The 16,828-nt window shown below is 34.0% G+C and overlaps 2 protein-coding genes across 3 annotated transcripts; one reads left to right on the top strand and one right to left on the bottom strand.

The window, feature by feature from the left end:
* The first annotated feature begins 8,083 nt into the window (after nt 1-8,083).
* Nucleotides 8,084-11,697, top strand: LOC147400760 (cytochrome b-c1 complex subunit Rieske-4, mitochondrial-like). Its single transcript, XM_086441768.1, has 2 exons — nt 8,084-8,351; nt 10,718-11,697. The coding sequence occupies exons 1-2, from the start codon at nt 8,177-8,179 to the stop codon at nt 11,359-11,361; spliced, it is 819 nt and encodes a 272-aa protein (XP_086297894.1). The 5' UTR covers nt 8,084-8,176; the 3' UTR covers nt 11,362-11,697.
* An 804-nt stretch (nt 11,698-12,501) lies between these two features.
* Nucleotides 12,502-16,502, bottom strand: LOC147400759 (uncharacterized). 2 transcript variants are annotated; one of them, XM_086441770.1, is made up of 6 exons: nt 16,208-16,498; nt 15,015-15,279; nt 14,550-14,586; nt 14,173-14,278; nt 13,268-13,378; nt 12,502-12,857 (listed from the first exon to the last, which is right to left on the bottom strand). In XM_086441770.1, exons 1-6 carry the CDS (start codon nt 16,364-16,366, stop codon nt 12,741-12,743), a joined length of 795 nt encoding a protein of 264 aa, XP_086297896.1. In that variant the 5' UTR covers nt 16,367-16,498; the 3' UTR covers nt 12,502-12,740. The 2 variants fall into 2 exon arrangements, with proteins under 2 accessions (XP_086297896.1, XP_086297897.1); XM_086441771.1 differs by lacking the exon at nt 13,268-13,378 and having other exon boundaries at nt 16,208-16,502.
* Between the last annotated feature and the right edge of the window lie 326 nt (nt 16,503-16,828).

The raw sequence follows: 16,828 nt of genomic DNA, 5'->3' as shown, positions 1-16,828 counted from the left end.
AACGGGGGTCTTGAGTTAAAATCCCCCCTTTGGGACCATCCTAAAAGATTTATCAAAAAATTACCTGGTGCGTGTGGGGGAGAGGATTGCAGTTCCTCAAGAATTAGTGGGGTGCTCTTAAATACCTCGAATAAAAAAAAACAAATATTAAGATTTGAAAAGAGTAATTTTAAATGTATGATTGAGACGTATCCTTCAATATCTTTGCAAATATTTAAGTCATATGTAACTAATAACATGGTCTTTGACCTTGGTTTTCTCTTATATACCAATAAAAATTGACATAAATGCCCTTATCTTTGAATTGTAATGAAAAATCTCAAATAGATCATCATTTGGATAAATAAAAAATTACCCTACTATTCAAACTTAAGAGTCTACCTACTTCAAATTTCAAATTTTTTTTTTTTAACCATCTTTCTAAATCTTAAGATTTTATCTACTTCAACCTTTAAATCTCAGTGACAAAATAGGATTCTTGAAGGAGAAGATGATGAATTTTTTGATATAAAAATGCAAATGCTTTCTACAAAATGAAGGTTAGGTGGAAAACAATGGAAAATTATTTTATAATAGAAGTTTCAAATAACTGGTTTTGAGATGAACCATCAAGGTTTTTTGTAACAAATTTGAGACATGGGTATTTAGTCATTTTCATTGGTCTTTAAGATAAGACCCATGTGAAGGAGCATGTTTGAAAAGATGAGGGTATCTCTAATATTGACCAAAACTTTCAGGGATATGTCTAAATCACCCCTTTCTTTATGAAGAAGTAAAATCCAGGGGTGTCTGGCAACATGTTAAAGACAGCAACATTAAAGTCTTTTTCTTTGGCCTCTTGTGGAAGACCGAAATCAAGGTGCTTTCTTATCAATTAAAAACCTTAAAGGGCACATCTCTTATTTTCACCAAATTAAAGTAGGTCGAACCCACTTTGAGTCAAACAGACTTTAAAACTTTAAAATTACCTAATTGTGACCAAACATGCCGTTGTTCCTTGACTCCCTTTAAAGTTACACTATACCAAACAAGAACAGAGGGTATTTTGGAGATTTTAAATAAATAAATAAATAAGATTAAGGTTATTTTAGTAATAAAATATTTATTGGCAATGTAAATGCGAAGGCAGTAAGGGTAAGTACAGAGAGCATCAGATGTTGCAGCGAAAGTCAGTTATGAAGAGAAGAGAGCCCCTCTGAAAGGCTGTTAAATGTACTTTCAAGACCTCTATCTCTAAATCTCCTTTTTTCCTTACTTTTTCTTTTCTTTTTTCAAGAGAAAATATTTATTCCAAAAAAATCCATTTTGGAAAAAACAGAGAGAAAAAGTTATAGACTGTGATATTGCCAGTTACGTCTTTTGTAGTGGTCAGGTGTGTTTTAAGATGCATTTTGGACGTATTATCTTTACGATAGAGAAAAAAAACACGCCTGTTGATACCACTATCGTACGTGTCAGTGAACAGTGAAATCAGGTATTATCAACCACATCTAAGAACTTCACTTCTGTCTCAGTCTTCAACAGCTGAAACCAATCTCAATGTCAGCACTGTTACGTCAACTAATTAAATGGTTGTCATTAGTGTTGTAGCTTATTAACTTAAAACCGGCCCTATGAAATCAGCTTTAGAGACTCCCATTTACTTTCAATTTTTTTTTTAATAATTAAAAAAGAGAACATATAAAATAAATAAACTCCATAAATTTAAATATAATATATCATACATTTTATATGATTTCTCACATTTTATTAATGGGTATAAAGATGTTTGATCTAAAATAAGTCGAATAGTTTTTTTATTATACTGTGCTTCTTCCAATTCACTCATATAAATAGAGCAAATGAAAGATCTTAAAAGAACCAATTACAATAAGATAGGATCAATTACAATTGAAACATTCCATAAGGAACCCATTACCTTTGAAAATTGTTGTTTATAAACCTTGATTCTATCAATTACCCATTACCTTAGAGATATCATTTGTAAATCTAGAATATTCCAACACTCCCCCTCAAGTTGGTGTGTAGAAGTCACAGGAATCCAACTTGGATAAAATTTGATGAAATTGTAATTTTTCAAGGGTTTTTGTAAAAATATCTGCAAGTTGATCTTTACTTTAAACATGAAGAGTGCCAATAGTCTTTGATTGCACATTTTCTCGAACAAAATAACAATTCACTTCTATATGTTTGGTTCTCTCGTGAAACACTAGATTGGATGCTATATGAATTGTTGCCTAATTGTCACAAAACATTTTCATTGGCACAGAGCTTTGAAATCCAAGATCTTGAAGAAGAGATTTGAGCCAAATTAACTCACATGTTGTAGATGTCATTGCCCTGTTTTCAGTTTCCGTACTAGATTTAGCAATAACAGATTGCTTCTTACTTTTTCAAATAACATGGTTTCCTCCAATAAAAGCACAATAACTTGTTGTAGATCTTTTATTTTTAGGACTACCAGCCCAATCAGCATTAGAAAGATCTAAAATATCAACATTATGATTTCTCTTCATCCAGATTCCCCTTCCCAGGGAAGCTTTGAGATACCTTAATATCATATCAATGGCCTCCATATAAATAGATCTAGGAGTGTGCATAAATTGACTAACAAGACTCACAACATAAGTAATGTCGGGTTTGATTATGGTTAAATAAATAAATTTTCCAACCAGTCGTTGGAATCTATGGACATCTTTTAAAGGTTCACCTTATTCACTATTTAGTTTGAAGTTCATTTCAACAGGTTTTGTCCCAAATTTGCCTATTTCCCTTAACAAGTCTAACGTGTACTTTCTTTGAGAAATATATAAACCTTTTTTTGAATGAGCCACCTTATCCTTAGGAATTATTTCAATAGTCCAAGATCTTTAATATCAAATACTTTATGGAGATACTTCTTTAGTTTCAATATTCCTTGAGGGTCACTTCCAGTTACCACAATGTCATCAACATAGACCAATAAAATCACAATACCTATGGCACTCTTTTTAATAAACATAGATGAATCAGTAGAACATCTAACGAAACCAACCTTTAGAAGGGTTGAACTTAGTTTAACATATCATGCCCTTAGCGATTGTTTTAAACCATATATTGCTTTTTTCAACTTTCATACTTTATTTTTATCTTCATTTGGATGACCTTGAGGAAGGCTCACGTAGACTACTTTTTCAATGTCTCCTTGAAAACAAACATTTTTCACATCTAATTGGTATAAAGGCCAATTAAGATTAGCATCAATGGAAAGTAACACCATTACCAAGTTCATTTTGACAATAGGAGCAAAGGTCATATGTTTGAGTATAGCTTTTAGCTACAAGTCTTGCCTTGTACCGCTCTATGTTTCCATCACTTTTGTGCTTTATTTTATAAATCCATTTACATCCTATAACCTTTTTTTCCTTTAAGTAATTCTACAAGATCCCATGTATTATTTTTTATACAATGCCCTAAGTTCTTCTTACATAACTTCCTTCCATATGGGCTGAACAACAGCCTCTTGAAACTAGATGGCTCAGATGTAGAAGACAATGTAGACAAGAAGGAAACATAGTTTTCAGAAACATTTTCATAATCCACATAATTTTGTATGGGATAAGAAACAACATGATAGGTGTAAAAATCATGCAACTTACTTGAGGGCTTAGATACACGCTCAAATCGTCTTAGGGATATAAGAGATTTAGGAGGAGCCACGGGGAGATTACTTTCTTCTTGATCATTAACTTCAACTTCTCCATTATTTTGGTTCATAGATACTTGATGTTCATGAATGTTATCTTCACAATTAATATTAGGTGAAACAATTTTCTTGAACTCGTGATACTCCCCCTGAATCCTATCTTCATCATTCCGTTTAAGTGGAGAATATTGAAGATAGGAGTCATCTTCTCTAAATTCAACATCTCGAGAGATGAAAGGTTTTTTATGATAGATATCAAGACACTTGTGTCCTTTTTTTTTTTGTTTTTTGGTTGAGGAATATCCAATGAAGATGCATTTAATAGCTCTAGGACTTACGCATATGAACATGTGCAACCAAAAACAAGCAATTGAGATAAATTAGTAGTCTTTTTTTTTTTTTTTCAAAATCTCTAAAGGAGATTTGTCATCAAGGATTCTACTAGGAAGACGATTAATAAAATAATAGGAGTGAGCACAGCTTCATACCAAAACTTTTTTGGAACACTTATTTGAAATATCAAGGATCGTGTTACCTCTCGAAGGTGACTATTCTTCCTTTTAGTGATCCCATTTTGTTGTGGGGTGCCAAACACAGGAAGTTAATGTAAAATTCTTTAATCTTTCAAATAATCAGAAAAAGATGAGTTGCAATACTCTATTCCATTAATATCAGATTGAAAATTTTGAATTTTAGAATCATATTGCGTTGAAATCATTTTATGAACTCTTTGAATATAAGGAACTTATATTTTAACAAGTAAAGCCAAGTATCACTGAACAATCATCTATAAATATCACAAAATATTTAAAACATTGTAAGGGTTCATAGGGGCTGGTCCCTGCACATCAAAATGGACCAAACTAAAAAGTTTTTTTTGTTATTCTATTTGAGGTCTTAAAAGGCAATCGAGTTTGTTTTCGAGGATGGCAAAATCACTCTCAAAGATTTGTCATATGGGTGTCCAAACCGCCAACGCCACAAATTACTTTCAGTAACCATGTGATTGGTGGACAACCGTGTGATTGGGTTCCAAGGAGGTTAGAAGCTAAGACATCACCATGTGATTGGTGGACAACCACGCCTCGTACTCCATAGACCAATAAAGATAATTATTTCCGTAGGGAACCTAATTTTTAGACCAATAAAGATAATTACCCATTGACCTTAGAGATATCATTTTTAGACTTGGAATATTCCAACACTACTGCCACACCAATTTTTACTAATGCAACTTCAACTATGTGCAACGCTTCATTCTTAGGTGATTTACATAGGAATTGGTGTGGCATTAGTAAGGGTTGGTGTGGCAATAGTAGCTCTCTTAAAAAAAAGTGGTTTACCAATGATTCAAGACTGAACTAGTTGAGACAATTTTCAGTGAAAATCATCATCAAAGCCATATCCCAAGGATTTGCAATCAATTAAACGAGTTTCAACGTTATCAAAGCCTTATCTGGAGGATTTTTCGATCAGCTAAATGAATGTTGTTCCTCCATTTTGATCTATCAAGAGATATTATCGTATACTTTCATTATCGTAATCCATGTTTTTTATATCTTTATGTTCTTTAAATAGAATCTTCATGCTGAATATTTCATTTAATTGAAATTGTAATCAACTACTTCTAAGGGAAAAAAACTCTTCACATATTTTTAAAAATTGTTCTGATTTATCGAAAGATGGAATCTAGAGTTTAGTAACATGGCATTACTTACGATTGAGATTTTATATTTATAAAATATATTTTTGATTAATTAAAATATTCAGAGAGCCGTGCTAGAGTAACATTGAAATGTATATCATGGGGGACACTTTTGACGTGGATGTGTGCTAGAATCATAGATGCTTTTCAACGAGATACGAGTGAGATCTTGATGAAAGCATCTATGATTCTGACACACATCCACATTAGAATTGTCCCGCACAATGTACATTTTAATGTTACTTCAACATTATCCATTCCATGGTGCAAATAGTTGATTGTTTATAGAGTCACATCTATTTGATAATCATGATTAGACACAACTTCTATTCCTTGAATATATACATCTTTTGATTACGAGTCGTGCTAGAGTAACATTTAAATTGACATTGTTTCACACATTGGTGTGCATAGAATCATAGATGTTTCTTACTCGTATCTCAATGAAACACATCTATGGTTTTATACACATACTCACGACGGCAATGAGTGAAATGATGTCAATTTCAATATTACTTTAACATTTTCCTTTGATTATTAATTAATGAACATACTTATTTATTATTCATGAATAAACACACCTACTTGTTAAAAGTGTATTTATGGAGAGACACTTATGAACTCCTTCAATTTCTATAGATAAGATAGGCAAGTAAGTCAAACCACCTATGCTTTTCAAGAACTCAATCAATGAAGTGTTCTATTTTTATTAAACCGTTAAATTGGAGATTACGTGTAAGTCCGTATGAGAAATCAAGATTATTGCTTGCAAGTTTTCATCATGACTTTGTTATGTCGTAGAGTCTATTTTGTCTGCAACCCATTAGTGAACTCTTATATGGGGTAGGGCAAATAAAGTCTTAAAGATAGCGATCTTTTCTGATTTTAATATTCTAGGTTTAAAAAAAAAAAAAGATTACAAGAGTACTCCCTTTCTTCAACACCTACCACACATAAAAAGTAACAAAATTACTTAACCAAACAACACATTCCCTAACAATCGAAGACAACACATTTAGATACTGACGTGTAATGATGCGACGATCAACACAACAATTTTGATAACAACAACAATACTAACCACAACAAAAACATTTATTAAATAGTAATTTTATGATTTATTAGAAAATATGGTCTTTTGTTTTAGGTTCATAAATAGACCATAAAAATAATCATGTCATTGTTGTTCACACACCAAATAATTGCTTTCCACAACCCCCACCCCCTTAAAAAATCAAAAATAAAAATTATCACATAATATATTTAGTAATCATTTTAGAAACATGATTAGTTCAATCTTAAAACGATTGCACAACTTGGTCAATAAATATTTTAAAAACATATCAGATTAAATACATATATATATAATATATATATATCTATATATATATATATATATATATATATATATATATATATATTTGAAAAATTACTCAAGTTTGATAAAATACTCAAAGAACATATTTGTATAAGAGCATTTACAACGGCCTCTCTATTATCCACCCTTCTATATATTTGTGGGGTAAAAGACAAAAGTCATTTCCCAATGGTTTCCTCATTAACTTCTATATCACAATCTTCTCTATTTTTTATTTTAAATTTGGGTCAGCTTTCACACAAGGTCTCTGAGATTAGAGATGAGGAAATCACCTGTAACATTTTTTTTTTTTTTTTTTACTTTTTCTGCTCTAAACTCATTAAAAAATTAATGATCGTAGGGCCAAAAAATCAGATGAGGAGTAAATATATATTGAACTTTAGCCTTCCAATCCAACTTATAATTGGCCACACAAGTGCACACCCCATGGTCCAACCACTTCAAAACTAGTCGTAACCCGACAAACCTCACTGGCTAAGCAAATTTAAGCCAGCCCAAGGGACCCATCAAACCAACCCACTAGTTTTATGAGAATGGTTCGACCTGGCTCAATGCTTCAATCCAACCAGTTGGTTCCCACTCATTGGTCCGGTTTTTAGAATATTGGTTCTAACTAGGACTAAGAAGGATCCAAAATATACAAATCGATCCAAAAAAAATATGAAGAATCAGATTTTCGGATTAGATTCGGATTGAAATCTCAGATTTGATACAATTTTGAATCGGATTCGGATGTACCCTAATCCACTCTGAAAGAAAACCGATCCCAATATATTTTAATATATATTTTTTTATTATACTTAATTTCATATAAATACATATAGATAACACGTTTTAGTCTTTTTGATTTCCCTTATATTTGTAGTTGAAAAGTGGATTTTTAATTTTTTTAATTTTTAACTATTAATAATGTGAAAATAAGGCATGTGTTTGGATCACATCAGATTGGTTCAGATAAAGGGTGAAATGAAACGGATCGGATTCTGTTCACATATTCATCAATCCGATCGGATCGGGTACACATTTAAAATTTGTTGGATCGGTATTGGAGTGGTACTGATCCGACACCGAACCGATCCGTTGCCAGCTCATATTCTAACTAGGATCCGTGAGAAATGCTTGATGAAAGGTATTACATGGGTTGACGTCCTACTGAAGTTCCATAGTCTTTATAAAACTAACAATCTTGAACGTTCATCTAAATGATCTTTTATGGTTAATCTTTTGTACGGTCAAGATCGTTGAGATATACGAACTTTCATGGGCAACTGAATCTCATAATTAGGGACTACCCCTCTCTTGTGCGATTTACGTTCACAGGGTACAGAACTACAGATTAATCTCTCTCTCTCTCTCTCTCTCTCTCAACGAACCAGGACAACAAAAACCCTAGAAAGAGCAGAAGAAGATGTTGAGAATCGTAGGGAGGAGACTCTCATCTCTCTCATGGCGGCCGAATTCGACAGCATCGGCCATTCTTTCTAGGAATCTGATAAACGATGATGCCATCTCAAATGACTGCAGATCAACCTGTGTTCACCATGGATTCTCTTCCAAATCGAATCCATTTGGTCCTATTAGAGGTTTGGATTTTTCTCAGCTTCGTTTCGTCTCTATTGATATAGATTTCACCGGTTCTTTGATTCATCTAATTGATTTCGACCTTTTAAAAAAAACCAAATTAGTGATTCGTGATCAAAATTAATAACAAACCATATTGCAATTGATCCCGATTTGTCGACTCCAATCAAAATTTTGCGTAAATTGCTCAAGTTTTCCCTCCTTTTTTTATATTAAATTTGGATAATTTATTGTTACCTTTTTATTTTCCTTTCGTGATTCGTGATTAGATCACGAATAACCAAAGTTAGGGATATTGCTTATCTGCTAGAAATATATTATATGGGAATGAAGAATGAGATTCGCATCCAAAAGGTTTGTATTTGATAGGTTATGACCTTGGTTTTGTTAATTGTTATGCGTTTCGTGTGTTGGGTTGGGGGTTCAGTTATCAAAAACAAGGATTTGTTACAAAATTCAAGACCTTTCTTCACTCACTTACTTACTTGCTTAACTCCCATGGAAAATGTGGATTTGTTCCTCATCTGATGTATGAGTTTTCCTTGTTAGGTTATTTGTTGTTTTGTGGGTATAGGTCTTTAAGCCATCATCCTCTGGTTGTTAAGTTCGGATGTTTTAACTTATAATAACAACAAAAATCGTATTAAGTTGAAGGAACATGTACAATGATTGGTGGGATGAAGTTCCATTGTTATGGAGATTTTCTATTTACACCACCATTTATTTAGTAAATAACAATATTGTATTAATATGAAGTAACACGAGCAGAGATTAGTGTTTAGAGTTCCATTGTTCAAAGAGTTCCTATTTGCTCAATTTTTTTTTATAAATGAAATTTTATTGATAAGAGGACAATAAGTCTGCAAAAACAAGAGCAAAATACAATCTCCCAGTACTAACAACATCCCACCTAAATAAAATAAAATAAAAACCCTCTAAAGTCCTTAAACTACTACACACAAAAAAAAAAAAAAAAAAAACAACAACAAACCAAGAATGTTGAAAATTCTCTTGCATGGAGCTTTCTTTCCCATCAAAAGTGCAGCCATTCCTTTCTTTCCACGAGTCCCAACAAATTGCAAAGGGAAAAAAAATTCCAAAGAATCTTCAACCTGCCAGAAAAAGAGATGAACTTCCAACCAAGCAAGAGAGAGGCAACCGAGGTTTCAAAATTTGTTCCATCGTTATGTTAGAAAAAGAGATGCACTATCCTTATGTCATCTTGTGTCCTATAGGCTATAAGTATGTAATATCTTTACATTTGTTCTATTCTATTTGCACTATCCTAATGTCATTTTTTTTGTTCTATTCTCTTTCTGTCTCATAAGACCATGGTTCAAAATTCCGTGCAGTTTCAAATTTTGTGTGTGGAAATTCTAGTGTTGGTTGAGATCTGAACGAAACATTGAAGGTTTTGGGAATGTCTTGAAATGTTTATGGAGACCGTTTCATTTTTTATCCTGACTGGAATATTGCATCAAAATGAGATTTTAAACCTTTCGTAAGACAACCTTTGAGGCATGTAATCTGTACCTGCAAACCACTGAATGGCATTCGACGGGTTGGGAGCAATTGTTAGACTGTTAGCTGTTACTTATGATGAAAGACACAAGCCTTTAAATCTTATGAGAAGTCCTTGTATAATTTCATCTTCCAACTTCTTGTCAGCCTCACAATTCATTTCTTTTGCTGTGCATTTGTATGCAGGGTTTTGTTTCTATCATTGATTTGTCACAAAACTATGCATTTTGATTTACTTTCTAACATTTACTTGATTCTTACTTGCATTAACATCTGTTCCAAACTACTAATCGGAGATTATAATAATCTAAATAATGCATCATCACATGTCTGCTTACTACTTCCATCTGTGTCATTGTCAGCCTCATTTCCCTTTTAAATTCCTTGATTTGTACTGAAGTTCTCCTCTCTCTCTCTCTCTACTTCTCTTTCATATTTTCCCTGTTATTTGGAATCCATTTTTCCATGGTTCCCACTTTCCTCCTACCATTTTCCCAAGGAAATAGAAATCCATGGAATTTGATTTTCCATGCATTCATACAGAACCTTAGAAATCAATTAAGGAAGCTTCCTTGGGAAGATAGGTTCTTTTCATTTTCTTGCCACATACTAGTCACCTTTATGGAAGTTTAGCTTGTAAACAATTGCATATTGTGTGCAAATCTAAGGCATGAGAAGTGGCCCTGATTAATGGATATTCTTCACAAGCTCTAGTGCAAATTTATAATCTGTCTTTTTTTTTGTGAATCAATGTTTGGTTGTGAATTGTTACTGGTTTTGATGCACATGACATGCGGCTAAGTGTATTATGATTTTTTTAATATAAATAATTGGTTTAATGTGCCAGGGTTTGCTTCTGAATCACTTATCTCAAGAGATGATATTGGGATGATTCCGGACCTCCCCCCTACTTTGGCTGCTGTGAAGAACCCAACCTCGAAGATCGTGTATGATGAGCACAACCACGAGCGTTTCCCTCCTGGGGACCCCAGCAAGCGGGCGTTTGCTTACTTTGTATTGACGGGTGGGAGGTTTGTGTATGCCTCCCTCATCCGTCTCCTCGTCCTCAAGTTTGTGTTGAGCATGTCTGCCAGCAAGGATGTTCTTGCATTGGCCTCCATCGAGGTTGATCTCTCTAGCATTGAGCCTGGGTCCACTGTGACTGTTAAGTGGCGTGGAAAGCCCGTCTTCATCAGGCGACGAACTGAAGATGACATCAAGCTGGCCAACAGTGTCGATTTGGGGTCCCTCCGCGACCCACAGGAGGACATAGCACGAGTCAAGAACCCAGAATGGCTCATCGTCGTTGGTGTGTGCACCCATCTAGGCTGCATTCCATTACCAAATGCTGGGGACTTTGGTGGGTGGTTCTGTCCATGCCATGGGTCGCACTATGACATATCTGGCAGGATACGTAAGGGCCCGGCCCCATACAACCTTGAAGTCCCCACTTACAGTTTTTTGGATGAGAACAAGTTGCTGATTGGTTGAGAACCTTATGAGGAGACTCATATTGTTGGTTCTCAGATTTTTTAATCAAAGGTTTAAAAGACCCATTTTTTTGGATGACGACGACTATGATCTCTCTCTTATTTTCTTTTCCAGAATGTTAGGAATGCTTATTTAACTTGAAACTTGTATCGGTAACAGTTATTGTTGTCTGAATTTCGAATAATTGAGCTTGCCTTGGAGAGCATGTCTGCTCTTGGTAGTTTTTACATGATTACACTTCTGTAGAGCTATGTAAGGTGTAGGAGCTTGTATAAGTTCCAAAATTTATTTTTTGGAATGCCTGCAACCAAGTTGGAATATTGCCAGTCTGCCTTATTTTTGGATCTTGTAGCTACAGTCACGCATTTGATTAGTTTCCAAATAATGACTCTTAACTACGCATTAACTTCTTAACATCGTAACGCCTCTATCTTAAGAAGAAAGTACACTTGATGAGATTATTGATGGTTGTTGCAGTCGAATGTGGTATTTTCCCAGAAGGTTTGCTATATTTCTCCTTTAAACTTTTTTTTTCTTTTTTTCTTATTGTTGTGGGTATCCCCACCCTTGGGGTCAGACTAATCCCATGGTCACATGCACCACCCCCTTGGAAAGTCTTACGTACAACTGATGGAGTCGAGGGTTGAACCGGACCCTAGTGGGTGGCCCAAGGAATTAATTGCTTCGTGGGTTTCAAACACTTGACCTACCCAAGGAGTTATCAAGGCTTGGCTTGCCACTGGGCCAACCCCTTGGGGATTTCCATTCAAAACATGAGGTGATCATTTTCAGCGGTACACCATTGAAGGGATCCACGAATGGAACGAATTGCCTTGTGTTCTCACACTGATAGCATAGGTAGTGAGGACCTCTCCTGTCATAAAGTATTCTTTGTTTTTAGTTTTGATGAATAAGATTGGGTTCTCCTTGCATTAATAAAAGTTTTCATCTATCAAAAAAAAGAAAAGAGTGGGTTTTCCTTTTCATGGAAGGTGATGTACTTCAGAATTTAGAACCCTCACGAGAGCGCATGCATGTGCGCTCGCACACACACACATGGGGTCTACTGTTGAACATCGCAGAAACAGATCATTCTTTGCCATTAGAAGAGTTTCCACAGGGTCTGATAAATTAGGCAACTTCTAATGGTAACTCCACAATCCCTTTTATTTCTCCTTTCTAATAAACATTACAAGATGGGTGTTGCAGTGTTTTGTCTCAATACAATAATAATATATGTAGCCTCTACCATGCCTTGAAAAGTATAATAGAGAACTAAGATAATTGTAAAAGATCATTTTTACTTCTACTATATGCTAGCTGACCCCTACAGACAGTGGAGATTAGTGGGTGAACTTTTCATGCGAGGAGTCAGCTAATTAGCTGTCTTCGATGGGCACTAATGGCAGTTTACCTCCATAGATCTCTGGGAGCTGACTCTCATCAATGTCTTCGAGCAGGGTTGATGTCAGTTTTTTGTCCTCCACAAACACAATCTGCATGGAAATGCATCAAACATGTAAGCAAAAATTGTTAAAAATAATGAGCACAAGAAGAGGTTTGTTATCCATTGTAGCCTTGTAGGACATGTTTAGATGATCAGTTGCATAAAAACAATTGATTCTTTGCGATTCTACGTTCCTTCAATTGGAAGTAACAGAGAGACAAAGTTACTAGATGGAGAAGGTGTTCATCTTTCACTTTACAAATTAATTCATGTTGTTTAGCTTTCCCTGGAAATATGGGCATGTGTGCATGTGTGCATGTAGTTTGGGACTGTTTGTGACCCATATCTCTGTGATTTAATTCTGCAGAAATCTAGAACGAATTTGGCTTCTTATGATGCAATTTGATTAGGTACTTCAACAGTCTGATTCAACATACAGAGGAGAGCTTCAGACTTTACCTTTTTCTTGGTGTTGTTGTCAATAAATGGATAGATGATCTTCCACGCTGCCATAAAAATAGAAGGCACGTGGACTAGAACAACCTTGCCAAGCCTTTCTGGGTAGTAATCCTGCGATCATTACAACCTAAGTTATACACCAAACAAGTCTAATATATCTACCGAGAGGTTTTGAAATAAAATAAATAGAAGTTGTTTGAGATAGTTTTGGCAATTTCCAATTAAGATCCCTTGAAAAAGAGTTCTTTAGTGCAAGTTGAAGATTCTAAAATGCCGATAGGAAGGTCGAAAAAGACAGATTAAGGTGAAACAAGAAATGAATACGCTTCTTGGTTGAAGATATAGCTTTAGGTAGAGTTGAATGGTGTTAAAGGATTTATATTGATGATGGTGACACAACAAGATTGAGTTTAACAGTGATGAGGATGCTGCGATAATTTAGCGGAAGACTAATAAAGATAAAATTAGAAATGAACAAACTCATGAAAATTTTGTAGTAGTTACAATGCGATAAACTAAGAGAGGTTGATTGAGATGGTTTGATCACGTTCAACAAAGATCAATTACAATCTTAGTTAGAACGAATGTGCAAGTTAAGGTTTCACAAAGAGAGAGAGAGAGAAGACCCAAAAGAATGTGGATTGAGGTAGTGAAAGTGAATATCTGCACACTCACGATAACATATCCGCCAATCAAAAATGCAAAGAAACCAATACAGTAATGAAATGCCTTTATTGTAACTACTTTGAGTCAACAAAGTGTTGTTAAAATTGCGTTTCTGACGAAAGAGTATTATAACTTCGAGCTAAGTTTTAATTTGACACCATATAAAAATTTTCTGTTATAAAATCAAGCTTTTAGATTTTTTTTTAATTAGCAAAATTTATTAAGGTGAGGAACTGAACCTGCAAGATAGTTAGAGATGCTAGGTATCCACGGATGTTCAAATTTGCATAACCCCATCCTTCAAGATCTGCAATGGCGAAGAACTTTTCCTGTCCTCTTGGCATCCTGTAAGATCAATGTAATATCAAATATAATCCGGTACCTTATTCTTTAAAAAGATATTCTATTGCCACACCAACTTTTGCTAATGCCACCCCAATTCTTATGTAAATCAACAAGGTTGGTGTGACAATAGAAACTCTCTTCTTTGATTACCATGTTCTACTCTATCGAGAGGTATCGGACAAATAAATTTTGAAACCACCATCTCTCACTTAACATTTAGATGGAAACAACACATAAACCAGAGGTGATTTATTAACAGAGAAAGAGTTACCTAGCACACACTTTTTCCAGAGTGAACACTACAAAACCTGTAAAGACAAGAGAGTCGGTCTTAGCCAAATGAAAGTTTTCAACTTCAATATCTACTTATTTAAGTGAAATATCTCATCATCGAAGCCTTATCCGAAAGATTTGCTATCGGCGAAACGAATCCCGTTCGTTCTTTTAATTCTCTCCTTTAAGTAAACATATCCGGATCTTGTAATCCAGACTAAAAAGCTGAATGATCAAACATGGAACCCATTTGACATAACCGATCTTTTAAAAAGATGAGCAGAGTCGATATTCAAAATTTCTCATTTTTTCGTCGTGGGTCTGCTGGGATCGAACCCATAACCTCATGGTTGGTGCCATATGTAAATCAATTGCTCAATGGGTTCGAGTCCAAATCAAACTTATTGTTCTAAGCTGAATTGAAATTAAAAATAAGAACTAAATGATCCATGTGAGAACATACGTTTAAAATCGTCTAGACCCCCTTTTTCTTTGCTAGGGATGTGTTTGGCACCAAAAACAACGGAAATGGGACGCCCATTCTTATCAAATCCTTGAGAAAACATCTTTTTTTGGGCTAGTTCATTTGGGATCTGTGATGCAGAAATGGAACCATTTGGCATAAATGATTTTTTCCATTTTAGGTACTTCAAGAAAAGGGCAGAGGCCTTCTCGATATCTAAATCACGAGCTCGCAGAAACCTTCTGATCATCAGATCATCAACTTCCTGCATAGAATAAATTTAAAACATATTTATGAAAAAATGTTAGTTGATTATCCTAGTGTTATTACTTGACGAACTTCATTCTAGTTGATTTGTCACAAATTGAGCGAGTTGCATTAGCATCTCCAATTCGATAAATTGTTTTGCTTTTATTTGCAACCCATTAAAATCTAGTAACCGATTTCAAATTGTGTGATTAGTTTCCATTGTTTTACAGTGTTTGAAGGGTTAAGCCCTTAGATCTTAGATGGGTATAGTAACATTTGGACTTCTCTAAATCCAAAATTATTCCTCAGTTTATACGTCTTAACAAATATTTTTGATCTCCAATACAAAAATCTATTAATTCCCTCCAAATTAAACAGAATGATCTTCAAATTATGAAAAAAAAGAAGCTACCCATCAAAGGCAAGAATTGGAAGATTAAAACAAAATTAAAATATTTTAAAACCTTATTTAGGAGTGGATACCTTAAAGAAATTAAAATACAAATAAACCCAATAAATAGGAGGAATAAAATAAGGCAATAATTTCACAAAAATGGAACTAAAATTCCAGACACAATTTCCACAAAGCCTTAAAATATAGACAATAAGCTTCACTTCCATGTCTTGTAATTTTTAATTTCTTCCTTCCAACAGCCCCTTTTGACTTTCTTTTTGTCTTTCTTTCTTATTAAATTTCAACTTAACCCAAAACATAAAAAAAAAAAAAAAAATAGAATAAAAAACTAATTAATTACCCAACAAAGAATCAAAGATACATTTGTTGAATAAAAGAAAGAAACTAGAGAAAATTTAAAAGAATATCAAATAAAAACATAATCAAACAAGAACAACATAAAATAAAATAACAACCAACAATCCCACCAAAAAAAAAACAAAGAAAGAAGAACTAATAATTATAAGTGAAGAAAAGAGAGAAGTAGAACCTTTGATGTGGGATCTTTACTCTCAACAAAAGTTCTCATAAGACCCACTTTGTTCATCTCTATTTCTTTACTCTTCATGCTGCTACTTTCTCCATTCTTCCCTCCTTTTATTCCTTCTTTAGTCTCCATTTCTTTCAAATTTGAAGAAGTTTTACTCATCAAACACTCTACTTTCTTTTGGAACAAAGTGGCAACACAACTTCTTGAAACATCCAATCTGTTTCCACTCTAATTTATAAGAGAGAGTTGTTTGGAGAGAGAGAGAGAGAGAGAAGGAAAAGTAGTTGTTTGGGACCTGACTATTCAACCACATGGAAGTGGTATGATATGATAGGTAGATGGTAGGTTTGTTAGTTTGTGGCTAAAAGACGTAATCACCCCTTACTCCTACATGTAATAACCAAAACACTGAATTTTGGAAATGATTTCTAAAACTTTATTTATTATTTTTTATAGAATTAAAATGTTTTACCAATTCGGTAACAATCGTAGAAATTACAAAGTTCTCATGTAAAATTTCCCTTATACCCTTCATATAATGGTACCATTTTTATTTTTATCTTTTTAATTATAAAAAAAATAGCCTCATTGCTGATAAATTTTCTTTTACCTTAATGATTT

This window comes from Akebia trifoliata, chromosome 5 (assembly GCF_017979445.1).
Source record: "Akebia trifoliata isolate Shusen 1 chromosome 5, ASM1797944v1, whole genome shotgun sequence".
NCBI classification, from domain to species: Eukaryota; Viridiplantae; Streptophyta; class Magnoliopsida; order Ranunculales; family Lardizabalaceae; genus Akebia; species Akebia trifoliata.
Note: the sequence above shows the minus strand (reverse complement) of the source record. Positions and strands in the feature narration are given on the sequence as shown.